Below are 27,956 nucleotides of genomic sequence, written 5' to 3' on the forward strand. Positions count from 1 at the left end.
TGTAAAAATAATTCTAGACACAATTTTTTTCACCCCCGGGCCAAACATTTTAATAAAAATACATGCTATGTGTTCACTTACCAGTCTTGCTACTGGAAGTCCCTTTAAATCATATAGGCAAAAATGTATAAGGCCAAGTTGACACCAGTTTCAACTAAGAAATACTCCTAATGCTAATTAAAAAAATATTACACATTTCTCGTACGCTTAAGTGTTCTTTTAATACCATGTTTTCCAATTAATCTATATATACTTGCTACTCATGTTAATGTTCAGCATCAACCGGAAGTCCACGCGTGCTGCCTCAGACCCTCCTCAGTTTTCCGCTCACATGTCCTTGTAGCTATGGAAACTCATCAGCGGCAGCATCCTCCAGATTATCCATCCCATCATCTGGACAGCTAAGAAAATTTGCATGTAAATCATCGGCTCAAAATGGCGATCGGGCGTCAAACGCTTTTCTTGGTGCTCTATTCCTTTCTCTGTGAGTAATGTTTCTTATTCAGTGTAAATAAGTGACTTCTTGTTGAATTAACGGATGTGTTTCCGTGTGATGCATTCATCGCACTGACCCCTGCTGCTGTTTTACTATCGTTTGCCAGCTTGCAATTTAACGCCAGACTGAATTCAGTGTAAACACGGTTCCCGCTTTCTAGTAAGGTAGTTATGTAAACATCGGTGTTAGATTAATAAAACTGGATTAATGTCTGGTTTTGTATCGCACTCCACTGGATAGCGGCGGTCTCTCAAAACCTAGTGAGCTGCCTACCTGAACAGTATTTTGGGCATCAAAGACGCGTTTGAACATTCGAATTTGGAATATAGGCGCGTTTAAACGTTCGAATTTGGAACATAGGCGCGTTCGTACGTTCGAATTTGGAACATAGGCGCGTTCGAACGTTCGAATTTGGAACATAGGCGCGTTCGAACGTACCACACCAGTTTCAAAATGCTGTTTCTGTAGGCAGCTCATTAGCTTCTTAAGACACAACCATTATCTTTGCTCTGTTTTGCATTCCTCTGTTTGTGTTTGCACTGGTCGTCGGATCTGCATTACTGATTAAGTTTAATTATATGATTAACATCTTCACCAAAGAAACTATAGGAAGTTTGTTAAGCAACTTTTTGTTTCATTGTGTTTGGCATGACATGTTATTGATGTATTGTAATAAGTGTCATATTTCATATATAACAGTGGACTTTGACTCGACTGAACTCCTTTTCATTTTCATCTCAGTACAATGTCAGCTTTGTGCAAGATGTGTGAAGAGGTGTAGCTACATTCATCTGTTGGCCAGAGTCCTTTGAATACAAAGTCTGATATGGGGTCAACTTCAGTTTGTTCAGTGACCTTTACTTTGTAATGTAGTAAGGGGTGGTAGAATTGTAGAACACTTTAGCTGGAGAAAGCTTTTGTAAACAGGCATATTATAAAGAATGTTTTAAATTAAAGATCCAACCATTCATGCTCTCTTTTTAGGTAATTTCTTCTTGGTAAATTCTGGGATATTCCATTTAAAACATTACAACAACAAGCAATTGTGTTGTAATTAACCACAAAATATCAACAAACAACTATCGAGTGCACAATCATAATTAACCCAATGTTAATAAGGGCCTTTTAATGTTGTTTACAGAGTGGAAATGCGGAAAAAATTAATTTGAGATATGATTTTGATTAAGATTCATTGCTATACATTAGACAGAATGTATTAATTCTTGTTATTCAAAGTTAGCCTTTCGTACTCCTAAAAGTTCTTTGTGCAAAATTAAAAACTTTTTGCTTATGCACAAACATTCTTCAGTTTAATATAAACTTTATTGTTGCTTCCATAAACTGACCGTACGCTTCGCGGTGGTGGATAATGTAGCTTGTCTAATGGGGAAATAACACCCTTCCTCTCTGAACATGCCACACAACTTCTTGTTCGGTCACTTGTCATAACTAGACTGGACTACTGTAACACTCTCATTGCAGGCCTCCCTGCATGTGCAATTAGACCCCAGTCCAGAATGCAGCAGCATGTCTGCTCTTTAATGAACCAAAGAGAGCACGTTACACCACTCCTTGTCTCTCTTCACTGGCTCCCGGTTGATGCACGTATCAGGTTCAAGGCTCTGATGCTGGCATACAGAACAGTCACTGGATCTGCTCCAGCATACCTAAAATCATTTCTGCAGAGCTACGCGCCCACTAGAAGCCTGCAGTCGGCTAAGGAACATTGCCTTGTTGTACCAACACAAAGAGGCACCAAAACACTTTCCCGGACTTTCGGCTTCATCATACCACATTGGTGGAATGACCATCCCAACTCCATCCGTGAAGCTGACTTACTTTTTGTCTTCAAAAAACAGCTAAAAACACATCTTTTCCATGAGCACTTAACCAGTCACCAGTCACTTGTTGCACTTTAATCTGTTTTGAATACTACTATTCTGATGCTAGTGAAACTTTGTAATATGGCACTTTTCATACCACTATCACCTTAAGACGATTCGCTTATGTTTTCCTCTTTTGTAAGTCGCTTTGGATAAAAGCGTCTGCCAAATGAATAAATGGAAATGGAATTGTCAACAGCAGATGTAAAAATAGATCATGATGCATGCGATGGGAAAGGTAGCCTTGGAAACGCCACCGGAAACTTCAAGTCATCAGATACAGCTGTGACAATATGACTCTTTGCTCCAGTCTCCCATTAAGTAGCTTCACTACATGTTAATTCAGTGTATTGAACTGTACTTGAGTGAAATACCCACTACATTAACTAATGCTTGAGCTGACAGCCTAGGAGATAAAACACCACAGATGTTTGGCTTGTGCCTCACCACGCTCTGCAAAGGTCCATATGGTAAGATTTTTAATCTTATGCTAAAGCCACAGATTATCACATATGTATCACTGTAAATACACTTTGTGGATCTCATGAGATTATACAAAAGTGGAAAATGCATTTGAAAATGGTAAAAGCCCTATACCCCAAATTAATTTCTCATATGAGCGAAGTCTTTCGGGACGGTTAGGCTTAGCTAAATAGTTTGTTTCATATTTGCCTTTTCATTATGTCACACTGTCTAACCTTTTTTGGTTGGTGTGGACTGACTGGAACCAAAAACACAGAGGCTGTTCTAAATCTTTCCATGGATATTCAGCAGAAATTTGTTGATTTCTGGGTATAGTATCCTCAAGACAGTAACCAAGTATAATCTTCCACTTTGCTTCCATTAATATTACAAAACAAAGATATAGTTGAGAACATGTTTTGCAGAGAATTAATGATTTCTTTTATGGTATTAGCACAGAAAGAAAATAAAAATAAAAACTGTAGTTTAACAACTATGTTTGAAATGAGGTCATTATTAAAGGTAAATTTCCAGCAGCTTTGTCTTAATGAAAAAAATCATGAAAGTATAAATGAATTTCACGAAAACATGTCTGGTATTTCTAATTACTTTCTATGATGGGTCTCATTAGATTTTAATTACTGTAATAAAATAAAGAAAACTCATCCTGTCTGGACACATTTTGTAATTAAAATCAGCATAAATTAAGGGCAGTACAACAAAGTCTAACAGGATGTATAAATACTTAACAATAAATAATTAGGAATGCCAAATATTGACCAATCTAAAACCATCGGCATATCGGTTATAAGCATAAAAACACTGATGGTTGATTTATAATTAATAAGTTACACACTTTGTAAATACTCTGTGAATTTAAATGCACAATCCAGAAATAATAATAGCCATATGGTTGGCACTCCTAAGAACATGTAATATTTCTCACTCTTATGTTAATGCGAAAAAACCACCATAAACGGATGTGACAGTTGTGAAAGCGGCACTTAGCCATAGGCTACATGTCGAGAGAAACCATTCAAAACGCTTTGAAACCAGCAGACTTTGACTTCTGACATATCGGTATAACATCCATTAATTATGTATGATTGATTGAATTAAGATTGTAATCGCAATATGACCTTGCGTGATCACTTAACCTCAAAAGGCATGGACTGAGTTTTGAATTGCATACTACTCGTACTATTTTTGCCATATCTGTCTATGGGAGAAATAGTAAAAGTAGTATGGTAGTATGCAATTCTGAACTCAAAGTGCATTTTAAAATATAGCCTGCATTCATTGCTGTGTGAGCAAGTGGCGCCCTCTAGCGGTCTGGATGGCATAATCCATTATATACTACCATAATACAGAATTTAAAAAGGGGTTTTGTTCTTTTGGTTTAATTTTGTATTATTTTTCCATGATGTGATTGATATTTCCATGGAATTGCCCAGCATATGCATAGTATGAATTTATGTGATCTACGTATGTGTAAAATGTGAGTACTGTTGTTTTGAACTGCAAAAACAGAAGTGCAAAAATGTTTTAGAAGTTCAAAATAAACTTTTTTCATATCAGTCGTGTTATCATATTTAGTTATTTTTATTTTTTATCTTCTACTCATCTTTTATTGTTGTTCTTTTTAAAATGTTGGCCTTTTATGTTCAATATATCCAATCGATGTTCAATGGAAATTATTTATTATTAGTACAGTGAAAAAGCTTTTGGTGCTTCTTTGTACATTTTTAAAGCATAATTTCAAAGTAAAACACTGATATGAAAATGTTTGTATCAGTGCATTCATTATTTTTATTATAAATGATAAATAATCATTTTCCCACTTTACAATAATGAATATGCGATTATTTAGCATTACTGAGCATTATAGAGGAATTTTTTTTTTTTTATTAAGTCTCAAACTGTAGTTGAAGTTATGAAGCAGAGTTAAAAGATTTATGGTATCTGTTACAGGTCACAGTATAGCTTTTGCTGTAATACTTCGAACAACTGAGAAATCTGTATGGGCAAATGAATTTGAGTGTAAGTTGAAGCTTTTTCAGTCTTATTTGATGCTGTTTTAAACAGAGTGTTTCACTCATTTGCGCATAAGTTGATGTAATAATTGGATGTACCTTGTTTCTTTACAGCAATTGAGTTGACCTGCTTGATAGAGTCAATCTCTACAAACAATCCCAGGATTGAATGGAAGAAAATTAAAAATGGTGTCCCGAGCTATGTGTATTTCCAAAATAAAATTTCAGGTAATGTATTCATTTATATAATGTCATTTAGTTGTTGACAGTATTTAGCCCAACTCTGTTTACAAGACCCACATTGATGGTCACCAGCATACTGTGTGTTGTGTTTTGGATGCTAGGCCCCAGCAAGGAATGCTGGTATGCTGGTGTCTCTGCCAGGCTTAACCAGCAAGCCAGCTTCATCAGAAAGACCATGCTGGTTGATTAGCATTTTTTGTTGGTGAACAACATGGCTATGCTGGACCACCAGCTAGACCAGTTTGGAACTGCATGCTTTCTTTTCAGCAAGCTAAATTAAACTGAACTAAACTGTTTTATGTTTTCAGGTGACTTGGAGCACAGAGCATTGCTTAGAGAGCCCGCAAACCTTCTGATTCTGAACGCCACCAGATCAGATTCGGCACAGTATCGCTGTGAGGTTGCAGCCATCGATGATCAGAAGCCCTTCGATGAAATACTGATCAGTCTTGCAGTAAGAGGTACATCTCAGAGGAAGCTTGAGTTTTAATCCACAGATGCGTTTCTCACTGATGTCATCTCTTGATGTTGCACTAATCTGCCTCACGCAAACACTGATTGCACTATCCCGAAAAAGAGGTTTCACTGGGCTTGAGGGCTGAATGAATCCGTTAAACTGATCGACATGATTCCTATGATTTCTCTGCATGCACAAAACTGTCTCAGATTATAATTGTGGTCTTACTGTTTGGAACATAAAGTCGAGAACGATTTTAATGCCGCACAGCTTTAGACTTCATGCTAATGCTGTGTCCCTCATGCAGTACTCTTAAACCTTACTTAAAGCACAATCTCTTCCCATTCTTATTGTGGATATGGTTTTAGTGCTAAAAAATATCAGGGTTCCCGCGGGTCCTTTAAAATGTCTTTAATTCAGTTTTCTAAATTAAAGGCCATAAAAAGTCTTAAATATCTGAAATGGTATAACAAAAGTCTCAATTACTATTCAAAGAGGTCTTGAATGTGTATTTTCGGCTTGTTTATAGTTATAAGTCCTGTGTAATGCACTAAATCTTCATTCTTTTCCTGGTTATTATTGGAAATTTGGTTTCTTGTTGCCTCTGTGTCTTTGCCCATCACAGTAAAAAAAAAAAAAAAATTGACACATGTAATATCAATTTTAAAAACTATCGGCTAATTTATCAGTTATCGCCTGTCTTCCAACACATTTTTGTATCAGCAAAATCCAATATTGGTCAACCACTAATTCGTATGTTTTGATATATTGGTACATAAAACAATTTAAGTATGATCTGGTATGGACATACTGTACTAATTCTATTTGTTCAAGTCTTAAAAAAGGTCTTAAATTTGATTTTAAAATCTGTGCAGCATCCCTGAATATGTAAACAAATAAAGAATGCTGAAATATTTCAGATGTTGATGTGTATGTGTTGCAGTGAAGCCAGTGATGCCCAGGTGCATTGTGCCAGAGGCTGTAACAGTGGGTGCCACCACAGAACTACGATGTACTGAGAATGAGGGCTTTCCTCAGTCACAGTACCAGTGGTTCCGTAACAGTGAGGAACTACCAGAGGATCCAAAAACCACAGTCAAGTTCTACAACTCTTCATACACCATGAACATTGAGACTGGTTCGCTCGTAAGTATAATTTAAACATTCTGTGGTGGATTTACTTCAAATAAAAATGTAGCATTTTTGCATCACACTTTTTAAGTAAATTCAACTTTAAGGTCATTTTAAGTCAGTGTAACTAGAAAGCCTTTGTTAGATTTACACAAATGTATCAGTTCATTCAACTTTATTTACTTGAAAAGGTATGTAGCATGGATAGGATTAAGCATCTAATACTGTATCAAGTTGTTTCAAATGAACATTTACTGTATAGCATTACTTACTAATTTGATTTAATTAACTTGATTCCCCAAATAAGTGCACATACAACTGCACTTGAGGTGAGCATATTCCTATTACATGTGGTAAACAGGGTCCAACTTCACCAAAGGGAAAACTAATCACCCTAACAGTGACTTCACTCGAAGCAACAATTTCCAATAAAGTAACATCAGTATTTCTAAAAAGAGCTAAAACCTCTATGAATTCTTGGTAGCAACTAATTTAATGCCCACACAAGCTCCCTTTGACCAAGCAAAGATAATTAAATCATTCAGACTTATGGCTATTTCCCACAACCTCAATTTTGTACTGGAACGTTTGAGTTATTAAAACGTAAAATCGTAATTTTATGGATATTTAAGTCAAAGTAGTTCGAGACTGTGGCAAGAAGGGATAAAGAGAAGCCAGAGCCGCAGTTCGAGAGAGAGATGCACGAAGCTGTGTGTGTGTGTGTGTGTGTGTGTCCATTTGTTTAACGTAACTGCTGAAAAGCAGTGCATGTATTTTGTGTGATGCTGTAAAGCAAAGTTTTGTTGTACACTGAAAAGTGTGATTAAAATCTTACGTTAGGACCGTTTGGCAGCATATTCAGGGGCCGGCAAGCCCTCTTCTCTCTCTCCACCGACAAACTGCTCCAGCACCACCAGATCGACAAGGCGAGGACTCCATGACAGCAAACCCTTCCTCCTCCAAAATCCTGGGTTTCGCAGATCTCAGGCGAGTGGGGTATGTGGCGAGCAGGGTGTGGCAGAGCGATAAGGATGGACGGCTGGGGGAGAATCATCGCAATCAGCCGGGAGAGGGATAAAGAGGAGCCAGAGCCGCAGTTCAAGAGAGAGAGAGACGCACGAAGCTGTCTGTGTGTTTGTGTGTGTCCATTTGTTTAACGTAATTGCTGAAAAGCAGTGCATGTATTTTGTGTGATGCTGAAAAGCAAAGTTTTGTTGTACATTAAAAAAGTGTGATTAAAAGTCTTATGTTTGGATGTTTACCTGGCTCCCGCTTCCTCCTTCAGTTGAGAGCAAGAGATCTGCCACAAAGACACTTGTCATGCAACACATTTATTCATTGACTATATTCATCACTCTGAGTTCATATTATAATTGATATTTTGTGTTATACTCATTAATGCAAAATTAATTAAAGCTCAAAATTTCATAAATATTTACATTTTTTGAGTAGAAGCTATTTATTTTCATACATTATAGTTGTTGAGACAACAAGTAGTTGTTTTTTTCAGTGTACTTTGTTTTGCTATCATGCTTAGTAGAAACATTTAAATTCCTTACATTGTTTTCTCAAATTCAGAAGCTTGGACTAAGTTAAATCATGAAAAAAGATGTTAAAATAGAAAACAATTTTAATAGTTTACTAAAACAGACCCTATTTTAAAAACAATGCGAACATGCAAGCCTTTGTAAATGAGCTTTTCTCATTACAGACGTCAAGATTTTCACTAAAAGGTGACTTAAATTCTGGGTTGTGTCTCACCAAAACCCATTATATGTATTCAGAAGACTTGGAATATGACGCACAAGCCGCATTAACTACTTTTATGATACTTTTGGCTGCTTTTTTACGTTTTAAATGAGTCACTATCAACTGCCATTGTACTGAGAAGTCACTCCCTTTTGTGTTCTGCATAAGACGGATGTGGAATGACATGAGGGTGAGTAATAACAGAATTGTTATTTTTGGGTGAATTATTCCTTTAAGGTCAAATGAAGTATAGAAATTGTTCTATAGGATTGTTCACCCAAAAATGAATATTCAGACTTTCTTCTGTGGAAAACAAAAGGAGAAACTTTGAATGAATGGAGACTGGAGCTTTCAAAAGCACCATAAAAGTATCAAAAATGTTACAACTTATGTACTACACTCCAAGTCCTCTGAAGCTTTTAAATTAAAATTAGAGGCTTGGATTACGTTATGTGTATCCGTTATCTTATGGTACAATTAAAGGAATTAAAGCTCAATCAACAGCATTTGTATCACAATGTTGATTACCACAAAATTTAATTTCGACTCAAACAAGTCCTCAAACAAGAAAACGAGAAACAAGCCAAAATTAATTTTTGTGGTAATCAGTATTACGCCACAAATGCTGTCGACTGAGCTAAACTTGTATTGAACCTGGAATATTCCTTTAAGTTGCATTTTACCAGTTTCACCATTAACTGCGCTGTTGCTCAGTGTTTGATTTGTGTATGGTCAACAGAAATTTCAGGCAGTGAATAAAGAGGATGCAGGGGAATATCACTGCCAGGCCAGGAATGAGGCTGGATCTTCAAAGTGTAGTCCACAGCCCATGGAAGTCTGTAAGTGTTAGGCTTTAAACTAGCAATTCAGCTTAAAGGTGCACTCAGTAATTTTTTTGTTTATATCGTCTTGGACTTACACTGACACCTAGAGGCTTGGATGCAGCATCATTTAAATGCAATAGATTTCAATAACAGATGCCATTGTAGAAATGTACTTTTCACAGTCAGACATGATTAATTTAATCTATTTGTGAAAGTTTTCAAGAACAGGATGGTTACTGAGATTAAGCGAGTAGTATTCAGCTGGTCATGTGATCATGACATGGCTGCCACCATGAGGAGACCCTCTCCATGTAGAATAAAACAGCTTTAATACGTAAGGTTACTGATATGACAAGTCTTTATCTCATGTTATTGCTCATGATTTTATACATTTGATTTTTTTAATTACTATTCTTTAGGAGTAAAACTTTTTAATGAGGAAAAAAATTACTGAGTGCACCTTTATTTTAGAGGTACATGTTACCATTGTGTTACTATAGTTATGTTACAGGGATAATAGCCGTTGTTTCAGCCACATCATTTCTGTTCTTTATAGATGATCTGGACATTATGGGGATATTCTTGAAGGTGTTAGGTGGAGTGGCAGCATTTATTGTTGTCACTGTATGCATCTGTCAAATTCAGAAAAGTGGCTACTGTTCCTGCAAGGATCATACGGAAACCAAGTAAAAACCTTCAGAACCAGAAGTAGTAAATGGGGCCAATCTGTACGCGTTAAAATACTCACTGTTTCAAAAGTATTGCCACAAAATATAAACAATATGCGTGTTAACATGACTTTAGTGTGATAAACTTGCCTACTAACTTTTTCTGTGTAAAGTTATATTAAACTTTGTTGCCATGATGACATAACGGCGAAAAGACTAAAACCCTAAAACAATGATTTAAACAACTTTACAGCTCAAATAACACATAATTTTTAAGTTATTTTGTAAAATGATAAGCTTCACATTTCTGCCTTTAAACCCTCCAAAAATTGGCCCCATTTACTTCCAGTAACCTCGATTTTTCATGAGAAGGAAGGACGAGATTAAATTATTTTTTGTGGTAATCAAAATTATGGCACAAATGCTGTCAATTGAGTTTAACTTGTAGTGAACACGGAATATTCCTTTAAGCTTTTTGTGTGGTGTGCTTTTTTGTTGTTGTTGTAAACTTTATTCTTTTTTATAGAACTTTAAGATTAAAGTTTGAATAGATTAAAAATGCAAGCCTAGTTTTATTGTACAACTACTTTGCACTTTAAGTTGTGTTGTAATGATGTTATGTTGTTTCCTACAGCTACAAAGTACCCCAACATGACAATAGGATGGACTACGCTAGTCCAGATGAGGTAAGACATTTAAAGATTGTCAATTTGTGAAATGAAAAAGCACCACAGATTTAATTAAAGATATCATTGTCATGCATTAGTGCACTTTTGTTATGTATAGAAGCTGTATCTTCCAGGACTTGGTTGTATTTATCATATCAGGTTACTTTGTAATGTATCTCTCACTGTAGATATTTTCTACTATTAATGCTGCCAAAGTTCAGAGTGGTATTAGTGCAATCCTCAGAATAATCTCTCAGTAAAATCTCTACTTGGAAAAGGATCTTTGGCTGGAATTATTTTTGGCTTGGTGTTACCACCTTTTAACTACTGTACATTTAATTTTATTGATAACACTTTTTTCCCCCTCCTCAGGGACATTTTCGCCACAAGTCCTCCTTTGTCATATAAAATCAAAGATGAGGAAATGGGTGTTTCAGCTGCATAAAGGCCTTGTGAGACTTTCGAGCTGTCAAATTGTGCATTTTATGCAGATGTCTATGAACTTGAGCTTCTGAGCTTGCCAAAGTTATCACAAAAACTGAAAACTACTGTATTACACTGGGAAATTTTACTTCCCTCATTTGAATTTAAACTCACTGACAGGAATTGAACACAGTTTTACTCAATACTCACTTTTACTATTTATACATATTACATGCATCTTGTCAAGTGAAAACAATTACAGGATACTGTTTTCATAAATTACAATGGACTGCTTTTAAAAACTCACATAAAACCTTTGTTTTATGTGAGTTTGTTTTGTTGCAAGGTCTAAATCACATCCAGGGGCTGCTGTATTTTTTTTGCCCAAAAGTAGTCAACACATAATACCAGTGCAGGAAATTATTAAAGGTATGTCTACAAGGTAAATGTATTTTCCACTGGACCGACTTTGACTATGTGAATAGTCCAGTCCAAGCCAGTGTAAATGTGTACAATGCCATGCCAACACTGTTTTATCTGGGTCACTTTTGACAGGATTTCATGTATAGTGGATATTTAGATCATGAATTCTTAAATTGTAGCATTTTAGTTAGAGATTTAATCAAACATCTCTGTACAGTCTGTAGACTTGATTGTGCAAGATGATTATTTATTTAGTTATATTTTTGAAACAATCCTCTTGATACAGATTATGCACTTGTGTTTTTTTTCAGAGTGCCATTTCTGTGTTTAAGTGACCTTCAATAATTGTTTTATACGTTTTGGACATATTGTCCAGGTTTTTTGACTCTGTTTTTGTTTTAATCTGTTTTTTAATATTTGCATACGTTGTAGTTCACTTAAGAGTAGTAGCTGGATAGACTGTGGGCTGTGTCAAAAAAATAAACATTTATCATATGGAAGCAATTAATGTTATGTCTATCCTTTCATTTTGTTTTTCCCATTGATTTATTAAAGGAATATTCCAAGTTCAATACAAGTTAAGCTTATTCAATAGCATTTGGGACATAATTAATTTGGGGCATTACCACAAAAAAATTTTTCGACTCATCCATCCTTTAAAAAAAAAAAAAAAAAAAAAAATCGAGGTTACAGTGAGGTCTTGTCGCTATACTTTTGAAATAGTGAGAATTTTTTTTTCTCCGCTTTTCTTCCCAATTTGGAATGCCCAATTCCCAATGCGCTCTAAGTCCTTGTGATGGCGTAGTGACTTGCCTCAATCCGGGTGGCGGAGGATGAATCTCAGTTGCCTCCGCGTCTGAGACCATCAGTCCGCGCATCTTATCACATGGCTTGTTGGGCGTAACACAGACTCAGGCTGAGTGGGATCCATGTGCGGTTTATTAAAACACAACAAATTCAGAGTACAGACAAGCGTGGGTCGAATAACCAGGGCAACCAACAATATCAGAGGCAGGGCAGTAAACGAGGTCAAACAGGCAGAGGATCGGGGCAGGCAGCAAACAGCAATAGAAATAGTACAGAGTTAATCCAAAGCAGAGTCAAACACGGGCAGAACAACACAGGAAATAATAACGCTCAGAAATGTAGCCGGGGCAAACAAGACTTCGCAAGGAGTGAACACACACTCCGGGCTTAAATAGTCTGAGTGATATGAAACAGGTGTGTAGTAATTAGTCCAGGTGTGTAGTAATCAGTCCAGGCATGTGGGCACTTGGGATATGTAGTCCAATGTTAATACTCAGGTGAGTGAGACCTCTGGTGGCCGCTTGAGGAATCTTCACCGGCGTTCGTGACAGGCGCATTACCGCGGAGACATAGCGCGTGTGGAGGCTTCACGCTAATCTCCACGGCATCCACGCACAACTCACCACGTGCCCCACTGAGAGTGAACCACTAATCTCGACCACGAGGAGGTTACCCCATGTGACTCTACCCTCCCTAGCAACCAGGCCAATTTGGTTGCTTAGGAGACCTGGCTGGAGTCACTCAGCACGCCCTGGATTCGAACTCACGACTCCAAGTGTGGTAGTCAGCATCTTACTCGCTGAGCTACCCAGACCCCCGAAATAGTGAGTATTTTAACATTTCTGGATTGGCCCCATTCACTGACATTGTAAGTGTCTCACCGTAACCCAGATTTTTTTTTTTTTTTTTTTTCAAATTAAAAAAAAAGTAAGAAAGTCAAAATTAATTTTTGTGGTAATCAATAATATGCCACAAATTCTGTCGATTGAGATTAACTTGTACTGAACCCGGAATTTTCCTTTAAATTCGAAAAGGTTCAAAATTTGCAGTGGCGCTGAGATACTTGAAGTTTGAAAATAAGAACAAAAGATAACTAAATTAAAACTGTTTTTTCCACTTTTTTTATGTAATTTAATATATTTTATTATCATGGCATGTCCCACTGTCTAAAAAACAGACTGTTTATAGCACAACACATTAAAAAAAGAGCCTGGGTTCTGTCACTGTAGTTTGTATGTGATACAGCTGACATTATGTTTTGGATTAAAACAAATTTTTTTAACAACTCCACAGATTTCATATTAGCAAACTTAGTTTTGGCAAGTCATTTAGGACATCTACTTTGTGCATGACACAAGTAATTTTTCCAACAATTGTTTACAGATAGGTTGTTTCACTTTTAATTGATCACAATTCCAGTGGGTCAGAAGTTTACATACAATAAGTTAAATGCTTGGAAATTTACAGAAAATGATGTCAAGCCTTTAGACAGTTAGACAATTAGCTTCTGATAGGAGGTGTACTGAATTGGAGGTGTACCTGTGGATGAATTTTAAGGCCTACCTTCAAACTCAGTGCCTATTTGCTTGACATTATCTGAAAATCAAAAGAAATCAGCCAAGACCTCAGAAAAAAAATGGTGGACCTCCACAAGTCTGATCCATCATTGGGAGCAATTTCCAAATGCCTGAAGGTATCACGTTCATCTGTACAAACAATAGTATGCAAGTATAAACACCATGGGACCACACAGCCATCATACCGCTCAGGAAGCAGACGCATTCTGTCTCCTAGAGATGAACGTAGTTTGGTGCGAAAAGTGCAAATTAATCCCAGAACAACAGCAAAGGACCTTGTGAAGATGCTGGAGGAAACAAGTAGACAAGTATCTATATCCACAGTAAAATGAGTCCTATATCGACATAACATGAAAGGCTGCTCAGCAAGGAAGACGACAGTGCTCCAAAACTGCCATAAAAAGCCAGACTACAGTTTGCAAGTGCACATGGGGACAAACATCTTACTTTTTGGAGAAATGTCCTCTGGTCTGATGAAAAAAAATGGCCATAATGACCATTGTTATGTTTGGAGGAAAAAGGGTGAGGCTGGCAAGCCGAAGAACACCATCCCAACCATGAAGCATGGGGTGGCAGCATCATGTTGTGGGGGTGATTTGCTGCAGGAGGGACTGGTGCACTTCACAAAATAGATGACATCATGAGGAAGAAAAATTATGTGGACATATTGAAGCAACATCTCAGACATCAGCCAGGAAGTTAAAGCTCGGTCGCAAATGGGTCTTCCAAATGGACATTGACCCCAAGCATACCTCCAAAGTTGTGGCAAAATGGCTTAAGGACAACAAAGTCAAGGAATTGGAGTGGCCATCACAAAGTCCTGACCTCAATCTGATAGAACATTTGTGGGTAGAAATGAAAAAGCGTGTGCGAGCATGGAGGCCTACAAACCTGACTCAGTTACACTAGTTCTGTCTGGAGGAATGGGCCAAAATTCCAGCAAATTATTGTGAGAAGCTTGTGGAAGGCTACCCAAAATGTTTGACCCAAGTTAAACAATTTAAAGGCAATGCTACCAAATACTAACAAAGTGTATGTAAACTTCTGACCCACTGGGAATGTGATGAAAAATAAATAATTCTCTCTACTATTATTCTGACATTTCACATTCTTAAAATAAAGTAGTGATCCTAACTGACCTAAGACAGGGAATGTTTTCTATGATTAAATATCAGGAGTTGTGAAAAACTGAGTTTAAATGTATTTGGCTAAGGTGTATGTAAACTTCTGACTTAAACTGTATTTATACTCTTACTACATTATTCTTGTTTGATGGCAACAATGGTATGTTTTTATTTAAAGCACAGTATTACAACACTTTTTTCCTTTTGGCAATGTTATCAGTCAGTTGGCAAACAGAATCAAGTTGTATGTATTTGACCTAGTGTTTGGTAAATTACTCAAAAAAAATAATCCACTACAAATTACTTATTACTTCTCTAAAATTGCATTTAGATTACTGACTGGCAAGTAGTTTACTTCATTGAAGAAAGTAAACACATTACTAATTACTTTTAAGTTATTTTCTGAAAACACTTTTCACAGAACAGTTATTGTTTTTCCACTCAATGAATTCAAAATAATGTCTATATTTCCTCCTTGTCGCACCACATGTTTCAGCTCTCACAGAAATGCAAACAGACGTACAGTACATACAGGTATGAACACAATTCATGTTTTAAATGTATTTTACATAAATACAATTTTAGAAATATGTGTAGCCCAAGTAATGTACAGTACTTAAGTAATTATCTTAATTGAAGGTCAATAACTGTAATCTGATTACAGTAAATTACATGTAATTAATTACTTTGTAATTAGATGACATCCAGCACTGATTTGACCTAAGCAGTATAAAGAATGTATAAATACTGAAAACAATACAATAGAAAGGCATAACTGACATTCCACCTACGGTTAAATGTTGAATGTATATGCTTAATATTTAAACTTTATTATAACAAAGTTTGTCACATGCTAAACTGTCCTTTTATTTTTGTATCGTCTGTAATGTTTTGTGTTGTTTTGTGTGATGTGAAATGAAAAAACTTTGCTATAGTTAAATGCCATCAGACTAGCATTAAAACAGAGATGAGTAATTCTCTCTGGCATTACAATATTGTACTGTCAATAAATAATCCATTATATAATGCTTAGAATATTTCTCAGGTACATTTAAAAGGAATTGACCATTTGTGTATACCGTTAATTTGGTTATGTAATCAGTTTCTTTTTATTAATGTTCTTTAATAATAAAGACATTCTTATATTAACAAAGAACATTATTGTTTCCCAATCTCAGAAAAGTGAGAAATTTATTCTGAAATGAACTACGCAAATTGACTTTTATTTTGAAATGTAAGATAGCTCCCGGAAGTGTACAAAGAGGGAAATATTTTTATGGGCAAATATCCTTACTGACTGCAGACCTGCTGTGAATTTAGCTACTTTTGTTAAATCAGAGAGAAATATGCGGCCGATCTCGAATTTAATATATTGATATTTTCATTTAATCGCGGATATTAAACGATCAGACATCTAATGCAGTTACTTTTCATGCTCAATTGGTAAAAAGGCAGAAGAGCGACAGAGAATCGTTCATCCAGCCACCTGTAGCTGAGAGCGACAGCTGTCAATCAGGTGATCTGTCAATCATACAGCAGTGACAGACATGAGCTTTTTCGGCTTCGGACAGAGCGCAGAGATCGACATCGTTTTGAATGACGCCGAGACAAGGAAGAAGGTTGAGCACAAAACTGAAGATGGGAAAAAGGACAAATATTTCCTTTTTTATGACGGCGAAACTGTAAGTGGAAAAGTTAATGTTACTCTCAAGATTCCTGGAAAAAGACTTGAACACTATGGGATAAAAATCGAGTTTGTCGGGCAGATTGGTGAGTTTTGTGTTATTTCTACGCGCTAATGAACATTAAAAGAACAGTAAACAATTATGACAATTCTGTCATCATTTTTTAACCCTGATGCCGCTTCAAACCTATACGAGTTTGTTTTCTGTGGAACATAATTGAAAATATTTAGCAGAATGTCCATGCTGCCCTTTCCACATAATGAAAGTGAATGGTGACACCACTGTCAAGAAAGATTTTCAGTGAAAAATAACTTCTTACTCAGACATAGCTATCATATGACTTTGGAATACTTGAATGTAGAGCCCAAGCTCTTTTATAGTGCTTTTTTGTCATTTTTGGAGCCTGACAGCCCTTGGTCCCCATCCACTTTCTATGTAAAGCAGCGTAGCCAGAAACTTTTTGATGGGTGGGCCAAGAGAATTTATCGATTGCATGAGAACGGAAAACTTTTTATTTATTTACTTAATTTATTATTATTATTATTTATTTTTTTTACATTCTTGTAATGTATTTGGGACATTGAGCTACTAAAGATAGTCTACTTTAAGAATATTAGAAAGATCATGTAACAATATTTGTGTTTGAGTACATTCAGTCTTTTTTTTAATTTTACATGCAAGTGTAAAATATGGAACGTTAGGAGGCCTTGTGGGTGAGAACACATATTTATTATTATATTGGGATTTGGGGGATTTACCCTAGACATTTATGAAAATGTAAAACAGAATAGACATTTTAACCATAGAATGGACCAATTTTGGTATTTTCTTTCCCAGCACATATTGCTGGCATGTCTTTGGACAGTTATAAATATTGGAAATGGGTACTGTCGCTATGTTTCTGCTATGGTTTACTGTCAGTAAAATTACTTATTGTCTTCGATTATGTCACTGCGTTGCAACTCTACTCTCATTAAAGTGGGGGGAGAGATGACGCTGCTGCAATAGCGCGATAAGAAAAAAAAAGCATAAAGGAATCATGTTTCGAGGTTGAGAAAAATTATGAATCTACGCCTGTTTCTCTAAGTTATGACATATAAAATGCATACCAATAACTACACGCATATGACATGTTTGTTGTTGTACGGGGGTAAAAAAGAGGCTGGAGTTTAAAAGTCTTAGATTTTTATAATGCTAAATAATTTATTTCAGAGTAGCTTATTTATGCCGTAACGAGCTGCTTTTGATGCAACGAATTCATAATCAATTCATACATGTGATATTTGTGATTAACATTATCTTAAAAAATAAAGTGTAGAGTTTTAGGTGTTTTGAGAGCATTTTAAAATTTAAAGATAATTGATAAAAGATGATTAATTCAGCATCTTATGTCAACTCGATCTGGTTTTGATGAACAGGTTAGAAGTTATTTAAATTTTTTATTAAAATGGGTTTGAGCCGCTGCACGATACGGGATGCCCGTCAACCGAAGGCATGTCTCATCATCGCATCTGGTGTTTACATTGTAAATAGCTTTGTTATAATAAGAGCGATCTAGTTTTGTTTTTTGACCTGCTGTTGTTTTGAAAGCTTCGATGCTGACGATATCCAGCCCAACAGCCTCTGACGTTAGCAGTTCGTGGTTCGAGGCCAGCAAGCTTTTGACAGTTGGTGGAATAAGAAGGAATGCCCAGTGGGTGGCACCAGCCCACCCAGGTGCACCTGTGGCTACACCAGTGATGTAAAGAAGGGAGCAGCTCACATATTCTGCTAACTTTAGTGTTCCACGGAAGAAAATAAATCATACAGGTTTGAACGGGAGGGAAAGTAAATAATGACTGAATTTTCATTTTTTAAATGAACTGCCCCCGTAATGTTTGTGAACAGAACTGTAGTTTGTATAATTTATGTTGATATAAAGCTGTCCTCTTATTCTCAGAGCTGTATTACGACAGAGGGAACCACCATGAGTTTGTGTCATTAGTGAAGGACCTTGCACGACCTGGGGAGCTTTCACAGTCTCAGACGTTAGACTTTGAGTTCACCCATGTGGAAAAGCCCTATGAATCTTACACTGGCCAGAATGTGAAACTAAGGTAAATCTATCTATTGTTTCTTTACTAAAGTTACTAATTTGTCAGAAACCCGTTTAAACTGGTGCTTGATGTCATGGAATTTGTCTTGTACCTGATTACATGTAATGAAATAATCTGCAAATGAGTTTTGTGTCTGTATCTTGCATTTAATTGTTGTCTCTAGATACTTCCTCCGAGCGACAATCAGCAGAAGACTCAATGATATCAGTAAAGAGATGGACATTGTAGTGCAAACTCTGTGCACATACCCAGAGATGAACTCCTCCATCAAGATGGAAGTTGGAATTGAAGATTGTCTGCATATTGAGTTTGAATACAACAAATCCAAGTAAGCATCACACAGAATAGGAGTTAGTATTGAGTGGTATCTAGGTGAATCTCGCCAAGAAATGCCCAGGTCATATTTCACCCCAAAATCAAAAGATAAAAAGAAGAAATTATATTTTGCAAGAAATTGAAGCCTATTAAGGACAGGTGTTTTTGCATTATCACTTTGTTTTCATGACAATTAAAGGAATAGTTCACCCAAAAATGAAAATTCTCTCATCATTTACTCACACTCATGCCATCCCAGATGTGTATGACTTTCTTTCTTCTGCTAAGCACAAACAAAGATTTTTAGAAGAATATCTCAGCTCTGTAGGTCTATAAACTTTGAAGGTCCAAAAAGCACATAAAGGCAGCATAAAAGTAATCCATACTACTCCAGTGGTTTAGTTCATATCATCAGAAGCGATATGATACGTGTGGGTGAGAAACAGATCAATATTTAAGTCCTTTTTTACCATAAATTCTCCCTGCCCAGGTGGCGGCGATATGCACAAAGAATGTGAATCCCCAAAAACAAAAGAATGAAGTGAAAGTGAAAGAGGAGATTTATCATCAAAAAAGGCCTTAAATATTGATCTGGTTCTCACTCACACGTATCATATCACTTCTGAAGACCTGATTTAACCAGTTGAGTCTTATGGATTACTTTAATGCTGCCTTTATATGCTTTTTGGACCTTCAAAGTTCTGGCCACCATTAACTTGCATTGTATGGACCTACAGACTTGAGATATTCTTCTAAAAATCTTTGTATTTAGCTGAAGAAAGAAAGTCATACACAGGCATGAGGGTGAGTAAATGATGAGAGAATTTTGATTTTGGGTGAACAATCCCTTTAAACATGTTTTCTCCCCAAATTCCCATTATTTACTGTTCAGACAAATTTTTTTACAATTAAAGTACTGCAATCTTGCAAATGATGGCACTACAGCAAATACTAGTATTTTTTGCATTACAGTAATAAGAATGATTTTTTTCCACATTATCGTAGGCTTTTGAGAATGGGGTGGGAGGTGCTTAATTGTCATGAAAATGACACAGTGGTAAAAATCCTAATGGTGCTAAAACAGGCTTTTTCTTTTTCCTTTTAATTTTGTGGTACAATATCACCCAGACATTTCTTGACTGTTTTTTGTGAGATTCACCCATTTATTGAACCTTGAGAATCTCTTAAGATTTCATGTGCAGAAACAATCTTCCTTGTTTAGATATCACCTGAGGGATGTAATTGTAGGGAAGATTTACTTCCTTCTTGTGAGGATAAAGATAAAGCACATGGAAATTGATATAATAAAACGGGAAACGACTGGCACAGGACCCAGTGTGTACCACGAAAATGACACCATCGCCAAATATGAGATCATGGATGGAGCGCCAGTGAGAGGTGCAGCTAACATTTTATAACTGTGATGTGAAGGAATCGATACATCTGTACGATCTTATAGTACATTATGTGTTGTGCATGTTGATCTTTATCTGTAAACGTAGTATTTTCATGTACACTAAGTTTATGGCTTTGCTCACATTTTTTTTTTTTTTTTTTAGGTGAGTCAATCCCCATCCGTTTATTTCTTGCTGGTTATGAGTTGACCCCCACCATGAGGGACGTCAACAAAAAGTTCTCTGTGCGTTACTACCTGAACCTAGTCCTTGTAGATGAAGAAGAGCGACGATACTTCAAACAGCAGGTCCGGTATTCATACACATCTACATTCCTTACAGTCTATGTTAAAAAGTCTTGAGATGCAGTACGAGTTCAAATGTGGTCACATTCTTGATCATTCTCAAAAGGAGATCACACTCTGGAGGAAAGGAGATATTGTGAGGAGAAGTATGTCCCAGCAGGCCACCATTGCCGCCCAGAGATTTGAGGGATCAAACTCCGGAAATGCATCAGCAGCACAAGCCAAAGAAGACAAAAACTAAACACAAAATGCTATATATCAAAATGAAACTGAATCTGCCGAAAATGGAAATAATAGCTTTGTGAGATCAAAAATGAGAATCAAGCTTGTAAACTGCAGTCCAACTACTCAAATATGTATAGATTACAAAATATTTTTTTATTTCTCCATGTTCAGATTTAGCTTAATTCCTTTGCACTGATAAGTCAGTATATAGCCTCTATATTTGTCCTGTTTAATGAGCCCAAAATGAAATCACTGAGATATTTTGCGATCATTTGCATTATAAATCTAGAAGTCCATGTACCCTTATTAGAGCTCAGCACAGTATTGTTCTGTAATTTAGGGTAGAAAAATGAAAGCCTCCATAGAAACATCTATTACTACTAAAGGGAAATAAATGTTAAACTACTAACTCATGCAGGGCAGTGACTATTGTCTTTTTATGATTTTTGTATATTATTTTATCATTGATTGAAATATTTATTTTGGTCTGTCATCTTGCGATTGTTTTTTTCTATTAAAAGAATCAGCAAAAGCATTGTCACCATGGCAACAAATTTTTCCAGTATTCTCAAGAGTGGTGTTAAATGCTGTGATAGAGAAGGGTGTTATAAATCCCTCTTGTAATTTGATGCTATTCATTTTTAAAGTGATTTGGTTTTCTTACATGTATATGTTATTGTATAATATTAAATATGTTTAACAGCTTATTGGCTGTTCAGGTGATGGGGTATGACTATTAGTAGCTTTGCAACCATGAAAACTTCTGCAAAAGGCTCTTTTTATGAGCCATTATTGTAATAAACTTTATTAACTTCTGAATTAAAGATGATTATCTTTTTTTTCCCAAGATTTTAATGGAAATATCTAATATATAACATGATAATCTGGGATATCTGACCACTTTAGAGAAGTTATAGTAATAGATTTTATCAGTTCCTTTTTAAAACTTAAAATAATTATTTTAAGCATAATTAAGTGGTCTGAAGGAGACAAAAGCACAGCATGTGTTATTACCAAAAATAGTCAAAATGTATTACTTTTATATATATTTTTTAGTTTAAGAGGTTACATCAGTATAGAATAAACAAAGAAATCTCTGACAATAAAATCTTTAGAGAAAATCATAACAGGATGGGAAATTGCACTATGCACAAATGCACAGTTTTCCATTGGTGATCTTCATATTGGATCTGTATTCTCTAAACTCAGGACAAAGTCAAATTCCTCTGAGAATAAGAAAAGAAAACAAGTGTTAGACATAAAAGAGTTAACAATTATATTAAAGCTACTTTGCTGAAATTAAGAATTTATAGTTCAATATTTATAAAATTATTTTACGGAGTGACTATTTGCACTAGGTGTAAATAGCACCTACCACACAGCGACTATTTGCACTCGTATAGTCTGGTGGAAACACAGAAATTAAAGACAAACTGCACCCCTTTTCTCGTGCGGACGACCCGGGTTCGATTCTGCCTTTTTTCCCCATCCTGCATCCACCCTTAATATTTCCTTTAATACGACTTATAATAATAAATAGAAATTAATATAAAGGTTGTATATCCTCGCAGTAATTTGGTTAAGGTGAAAGGGAGTTGAGAGAAAGGTTTGATCCAGGTAAAATTAAACATGGTTTTACTATAGTAATAATGTAGTTACCATGTTTCTTGGCAGAAGCCATACTTTTAATGCATTTAACCATGGTGTTATTACAGCAATATGGTGTTAATATAGTAACTATGTTTAATTTTGTGGTTACTATGATTTTACTTCAAAATACCATGGTGATATTATGTAGTCAGACCATGGTTCATTTTTGTGAGGTACGGTTAGGTTTAGGGGTAGGTGTAGGGTGTCTGTGGAACTCTAAACAAAATAAACCCACTGCAGTGATGCCCCAATACTGTATGCTAATATTTAATCAGGGGTTCAAATAATATCTGCCACTATTTGCACTTAGTGAAAATAGCCTCTGCCATCATTTTATCATTACACTAGTACATGTAATAATTGACAAGACACTGTAAAATGAGAATATATTGTACTTTTTTATGTTTATGCATAACAAAATATAATAGATGAACTGGTTTGGTGAGTATTATATGACTAACCTGCAGTGAGGGGCTGAACTGATAGTCTAGCCCTGGTGAATAGTGCCATATCCTTCAGTGGACCACCCTTAGCCTTGTGCTGCAAGTGGTATTTCTTTAACTCAGAGAGAGGGATAAAACGCTTGGCCATCCTTTCAAACTGAACATCCACCTATACAGACAGATATTCTGCAATCAGTGTGGCCATTCTTTAGATTTAATTGGTGGTGGTGGGGGGGGTTGGGAACAGTGTCTTAAACCATTGAATAAGAATTAAAAGAATATTCCGGGTTCAATACAAGTTAAGCTCATTCAACAACATTTGTGGCATAATGTTGATTACCACAAAAAAAAAAAAAATTTGACAACCTTCTTTTCTTTAAAAAAAAAAAGAAAAGAAAAAAAAAGTGAGACACTTACAATGGAAATGATTGGGGCCAATTTTTGGAGGGTTTAAAGCCAGAAATATGAAGCTTATAATTTTATAAAAGCACTAACATGAATTGCTCTGTTAAAACTCATGTATTATTTGAGCTGTAAAATCACCATTTTTACAGTAATTTTAGGGTTTGTTGACATTACTTTGTCATGGCAACGAAGTTGAACAATTGGATATAACTTTACAACTTTACAACTTGATCACACTAAAATCATGTTAAGTATATTGTTTACATCTTGTGCCTACACTTTTGAAACAGTGAATATTTTAACATTTGCAGATTGGCCCCATTAACTTACCATTGTAAGTGCCTCACCATAACCCAGATTTTAGTGCTTCTTTTTAAGAAAAGGAGGGACAAGTCAAAATTAATTTTTGTGGTAATCAATATTATGCCACAAATGTTGTTGATTGAGCTTAACTTGTACTGAACCTAGAATATTCCTTTAATCAAGTAGATGAACTGTTAGATGGCCATGGCAGCCGATTTAGACTTTAAATGACTATTAATATGGCTTTGAACTCTATACGGTGTACGTAAAAAACATACCATACTCCATTTAGGGTTGTCCGGTTTGCTGGAGGGGTCGTAATGTGCATCTTTCTTATCAAACTGTGTATGGTCCACGTAAGCCTCCTTTACAATCTGTAAAATAATTCATAAAATGAATACTGATATTATGTGTGGGATCTTTTTGTAAGTCATTTTTATTTGTATAGCGCTTTTCACAAAAAATGAAACTGTAATATCTATAAATTCTACTACAGAACCAAACTCACCTTCATGAGACCAGCGATGCCTGGCTCTTTACAGTTGCTATGGTAAAAGAAAGACTGCTGGCCCACCTTCATGTCTCTCATGAAGTTACGTGCCTTAAGGAAATGTGCAGATATTTGTAGAACACTCATTTGTGGTGCAAGTCAACATATTGCATTTGTTTTTGTATGACAAATGTCCTCATTATAAGGTAATGTTCTGGATGTGCTTCATGTGGCATTCATTGCTGTGATGATCAATCACTCTACCTGATAATTTCTCACCCCATCCCAACATCCTGTTTGATTGGGAAGGGCTTTCAGGTCCTCAATTCCAAACTGCGATTGAGCAGATTTAAAACATGAGAAGATATATGATAAAAGATATTATGGGAACAGCCTTTGACACTTAACAAGGGGATATGATGGACTTTTTAAATTTTCTTCTAATGTTTACCTTCATGTCCACTCCATTTTCAATCCGACTCTCAGGTTCAGATTTCATCAGCCAGTGGCAATAAGATGCTTTGCATGTTTCATCTTTGTCATTTTTCTCCACCTTCGTTTTAACTGCTGATGATCTTTTTCTTTTGCCAGTTTGAAGTGGTGCAGCAACCTCGGACTCATTCACGTCCACATCAGCTAAAATAAAAAGCAATTATTAAATCGAATAACTTGTTTGGCATAAAACTATGCAACCTCGCTATCTGCACTGTATAAAACAGACAACTTACTTTGTTTATTAGATCTGGCACTGCTTCGTGTTGTTTTCTTGGGTGGCATGTTTGACTGCCTGGCAATGGTACGAACTTTTAATGCAGTTTCTTCTTGTGATCAAACAGCGCCCTGGTATATCGTGTGTGGTCTGGAGGATCATGGTTTGACTAATCTTGCGTTTATTTCATCCAAACCATCAAAGATGGAAATAAACAAAGGATTTATAACAGCATAAAAACAAAACAGTGCAACCTAAATGTAAACAGTTTAATAAAATTGAACGTGAATAAGAGTCGTAAAGAAAGCTGCGTTTATAGTGCGCATAGATGATACACATGAATCAATCGGCTTTTCTTTTCTTTCTTTTTTTACATTTCCCTTCCTATTTTATGCTTTTTTTTTATTATTTACAAACAGTAAAGGAGATAGACATGCAAAGATCCAGCCACACAACATACATAATTTAATAAATGAATTAAAGTAAAGCACATCAAGTTACAAAAATCAAACAACAAAAGCAAATAAATAAAGTTACGAGTATAAAAACACAAATAATTAAATAAAAACGACTAGTTTAACCAGGGGTCAGGAATTGGCTGGTTAGCAGGTCCCTGTTAGCACCTGCTGGTAGATACTGGAACTACACCACCCGATGGCAAAAAGAATGTGTTTCCACAGACAGCCATTCAAAAGTAGCCGTGTTTTATGACGACATAAAAAAATTTCCAAGAACCATTTCAATTTAAATTATTTCATTACATTATAGCATATCGTCATCCGGTGATGGATTGTTTTTTGAAGGGCTCTTAAAAGCGTGAAATTGATTTATAGTTTCCCCTATTCCCGTTGGCGAGTGATCAGTCACGTGACACCGATCCCGGAACTGAGCGCCAATGATCAAACATGGTAGCCTCCATTTCGCTCGCTTTCTGGGAACCCTGCGCTAGCTGAGCACAGTCATTGTCAGTAGACTTCCCATTAAATTATATAATTTCCATAAACAGGTCTTACTGTCATGGATGATTATGTATAAGCACAAATTTCCCCCTCATAAATGTTTCATTTGGAAGAATAAATAAAGCACAGAAATAATGGGTTTTTTTTGTTGTTGTTTTTTTGACAGTTGGTTTAAAAAATATATTTTATTGGTGACACAACTATTTAACAGCAATGGTAACTTACTTACACACTCTGAATTCTCTGGGAAATATTCCTTCCCAGTATCTATTAAGGAATTTCTGACTGTGATTGATGCTATACCATTTGATCTTCTTGAATTATTAAAATATTAGATTGTTTCAAGACCAAATATTGACTTTACTGTTAAGTTGGAAGGTATAAGTATTACAGATAAAAAATAATAATAACAGATATCTTAGGAAAATCTGTCAAAATTGTGCAGCTCCATCAGCCAAAATTTCAAAATATTAATTGGGAAGAAACCTTTAAAATTACAAGATGATATTGTGTGACCAATAAGATTTGTGAGGTCTCCTTTAAGATTATTCACAGGATTTACCCTGTTAAACAAGTTATTGCAAGATTTAGGATAGACATTGATTTAAAATGTGCTTTTTGTAACATTGAAATTGAAAGCATTGTATACCTCTTTTTTGAATGGATCTATAAAACAATGTTCTGGTGTGATTTAGAATATTTTATTAAGATGAATACGGTTATTGATATGCATTTAAGGAAAGAGGAGGTTAGCATGCAATATTATACATTTATTGTTGATTTATGGAATTTTTTTTATTTTATTCATAAATGAAAATGGTCGTCACAGAAACCAGACTTCACATACACTTCAAAACAGAAGTAAAGTATTACTTTAATATGTTAACAGGAGTAAAAAAACAGTAAAGTGCTAAAGAGTATTAACTTTATAAAGCCTTAAATACCCCCTTTTTTAATCTTAATGTTATATGCATTGTATATTGTATAATGTATAGCATTTTGTATTCTGTATATTGTCGATATACTTTTTTGTAAGTATTTTATATATATATATATATATATATATATATATATATATATATATATATATATATATATATATATATATACACACAGTATATTAGTTTAGTTTATTTCTTATGCTTTCAGTTGGTTTGACTGTCATGTTATATTGATTAAAGCAATAAAAAATAAATAAAAAAAGAGCACAGTCATAGAGATGAATGGGGATGCTAACGGATAGCTCTCTCCAGATCTTTTATAGTTCCATGTTTACCTGAACTACAAGTCAAGGGATATTAAATCTATAACATTTAGAACATATTAATACTGCCCATTATGCATTTAATCCAGTATACACTGATGGATCAAAAAACCCTGATACGGGGCGATCAGGTGCAGCATTTTATGTCCCAAAATTTAAAAGTGGAAACAGAGGGAGATAAACTGATGCAACTTCAGTGTACACTGCAGAGTTAGTCACCATTCAAATGGCACTTGGTTGGGTTGATGAAGTGATGACAGAGTCTGAAATGCAAGTTTTAATTTGCTCGGACTCAATGGCATCACTTTCAAGCCTTCAAACTTTCCAATAATGTCGAAGTGATATATTGATAGAAATAATGGTTATGTTACATAGACTAAGGCATATGGAGATTTAGTACACTTTCTGTGGGTTCCAGCACACGTTGGGGTACAAGGAAATGAAAAAGCAGATAAAATGGCTAAAGAAGCACTTCATTTGGATAACATTAACTTGACAGTCAGTTTAAGTAGGGTAGAAGGAAAGTGTCTGATTCAACAAGCATGTTGTAATAAATGGCTAATGTACTGGGACACATGTCAGAAAGGCAGACATTTCCATAAAATACAAAGTAACATAAAACGAAGTAAAATTAGTCATAATGTAAATAGAAAGGAATATTTTATATTTATAAGATTAAGAATGGGTCACACTAAACTTCACACAGCACTTCACATCATGGGCAAACACAACACATGTTTATGTA

At 35.5% G+C, this 27,956-nt stretch overlaps 3 protein-coding genes across 4 annotated transcripts; 2 read left to right on the plus strand and 1 right to left on the minus strand.

Moving 5' to 3' along the window:
• Positions 1 to 347: 347 nt before the first annotated feature.
• On the plus strand, positions 348 to 11,956 carry LOC127421743 (junctional adhesion molecule 3B-like). 2 transcript variants are annotated; one of them, XM_051664825.1, is made up of 9 exons: positions 348 to 484; positions 4,813 to 4,881; positions 4,989 to 5,102; positions 5,426 to 5,578; positions 6,518 to 6,720; positions 9,194 to 9,293; positions 9,835 to 9,964; positions 10,581 to 10,632; positions 10,987 to 11,956. In XM_051664825.1, the coding sequence occupies exons 1-9, from the start codon at positions 436 to 438 to the stop codon at positions 11,020 to 11,022; spliced, it is 906 nt and encodes a 301-aa protein (XP_051520785.1). In that variant the 5' UTR covers positions 348 to 435; the 3' UTR covers positions 11,023 to 11,956. The 2 variants fall into 2 exon arrangements, with proteins under 2 accessions (XP_051520785.1, XP_051520786.1); XM_051664826.1 differs by lacking the exon at positions 348 to 484 and adding an exon at positions 2,572 to 2,849.
• A 3,262-nt stretch (positions 11,957 to 15,218) lies between these two features.
• On the plus strand, positions 15,219 to 21,760 carry LOC127421742 (vacuolar protein sorting-associated protein 26B-like). Its single transcript, XM_051664824.1, has 6 exons — positions 15,219 to 16,738; positions 18,593 to 18,749; positions 18,913 to 19,077; positions 20,287 to 20,462; positions 20,624 to 20,766; positions 20,870 to 21,760. The coding sequence occupies exons 1-6, from the start codon at positions 16,516 to 16,518 to the stop codon at positions 21,002 to 21,004; spliced, it is 999 nt and encodes a 332-aa protein (XP_051520784.1). The 5' UTR covers positions 15,219 to 16,515; the 3' UTR covers positions 21,005 to 21,760.
• Positions 21,761 to 21,993: 233 nt separating this feature from the next.
• thyn1 (thymocyte nuclear protein 1) lies at positions 21,994 to 25,380 on the minus strand. Its single transcript, XM_051664828.1, has 7 exons — positions 25,008 to 25,380; positions 24,731 to 24,915; positions 24,544 to 24,612; positions 24,298 to 24,390; positions 24,068 to 24,163; positions 23,100 to 23,250; positions 21,994 to 22,214 (listed from the first exon to the last, which is right to left on the minus strand). The coding sequence occupies exons 1-7, from the start codon at positions 25,054 to 25,056 to the stop codon at positions 22,168 to 22,170; spliced, it is 690 nt and encodes a 229-aa protein (XP_051520788.1). The 5' UTR covers positions 25,057 to 25,380; the 3' UTR covers positions 21,994 to 22,167.
• Between the last annotated feature and the right edge of the window lie 2,576 nt (positions 25,381 to 27,956).

This window comes from Myxocyprinus asiaticus, chromosome 31, assembly GCF_019703515.2.
Source record: "Myxocyprinus asiaticus isolate MX2 ecotype Aquarium Trade chromosome 31, UBuf_Myxa_2, whole genome shotgun sequence".
NCBI classification, from domain to species: domain Eukaryota; kingdom Metazoa; phylum Chordata; class Actinopteri; order Cypriniformes; family Catostomidae; genus Myxocyprinus; species Myxocyprinus asiaticus.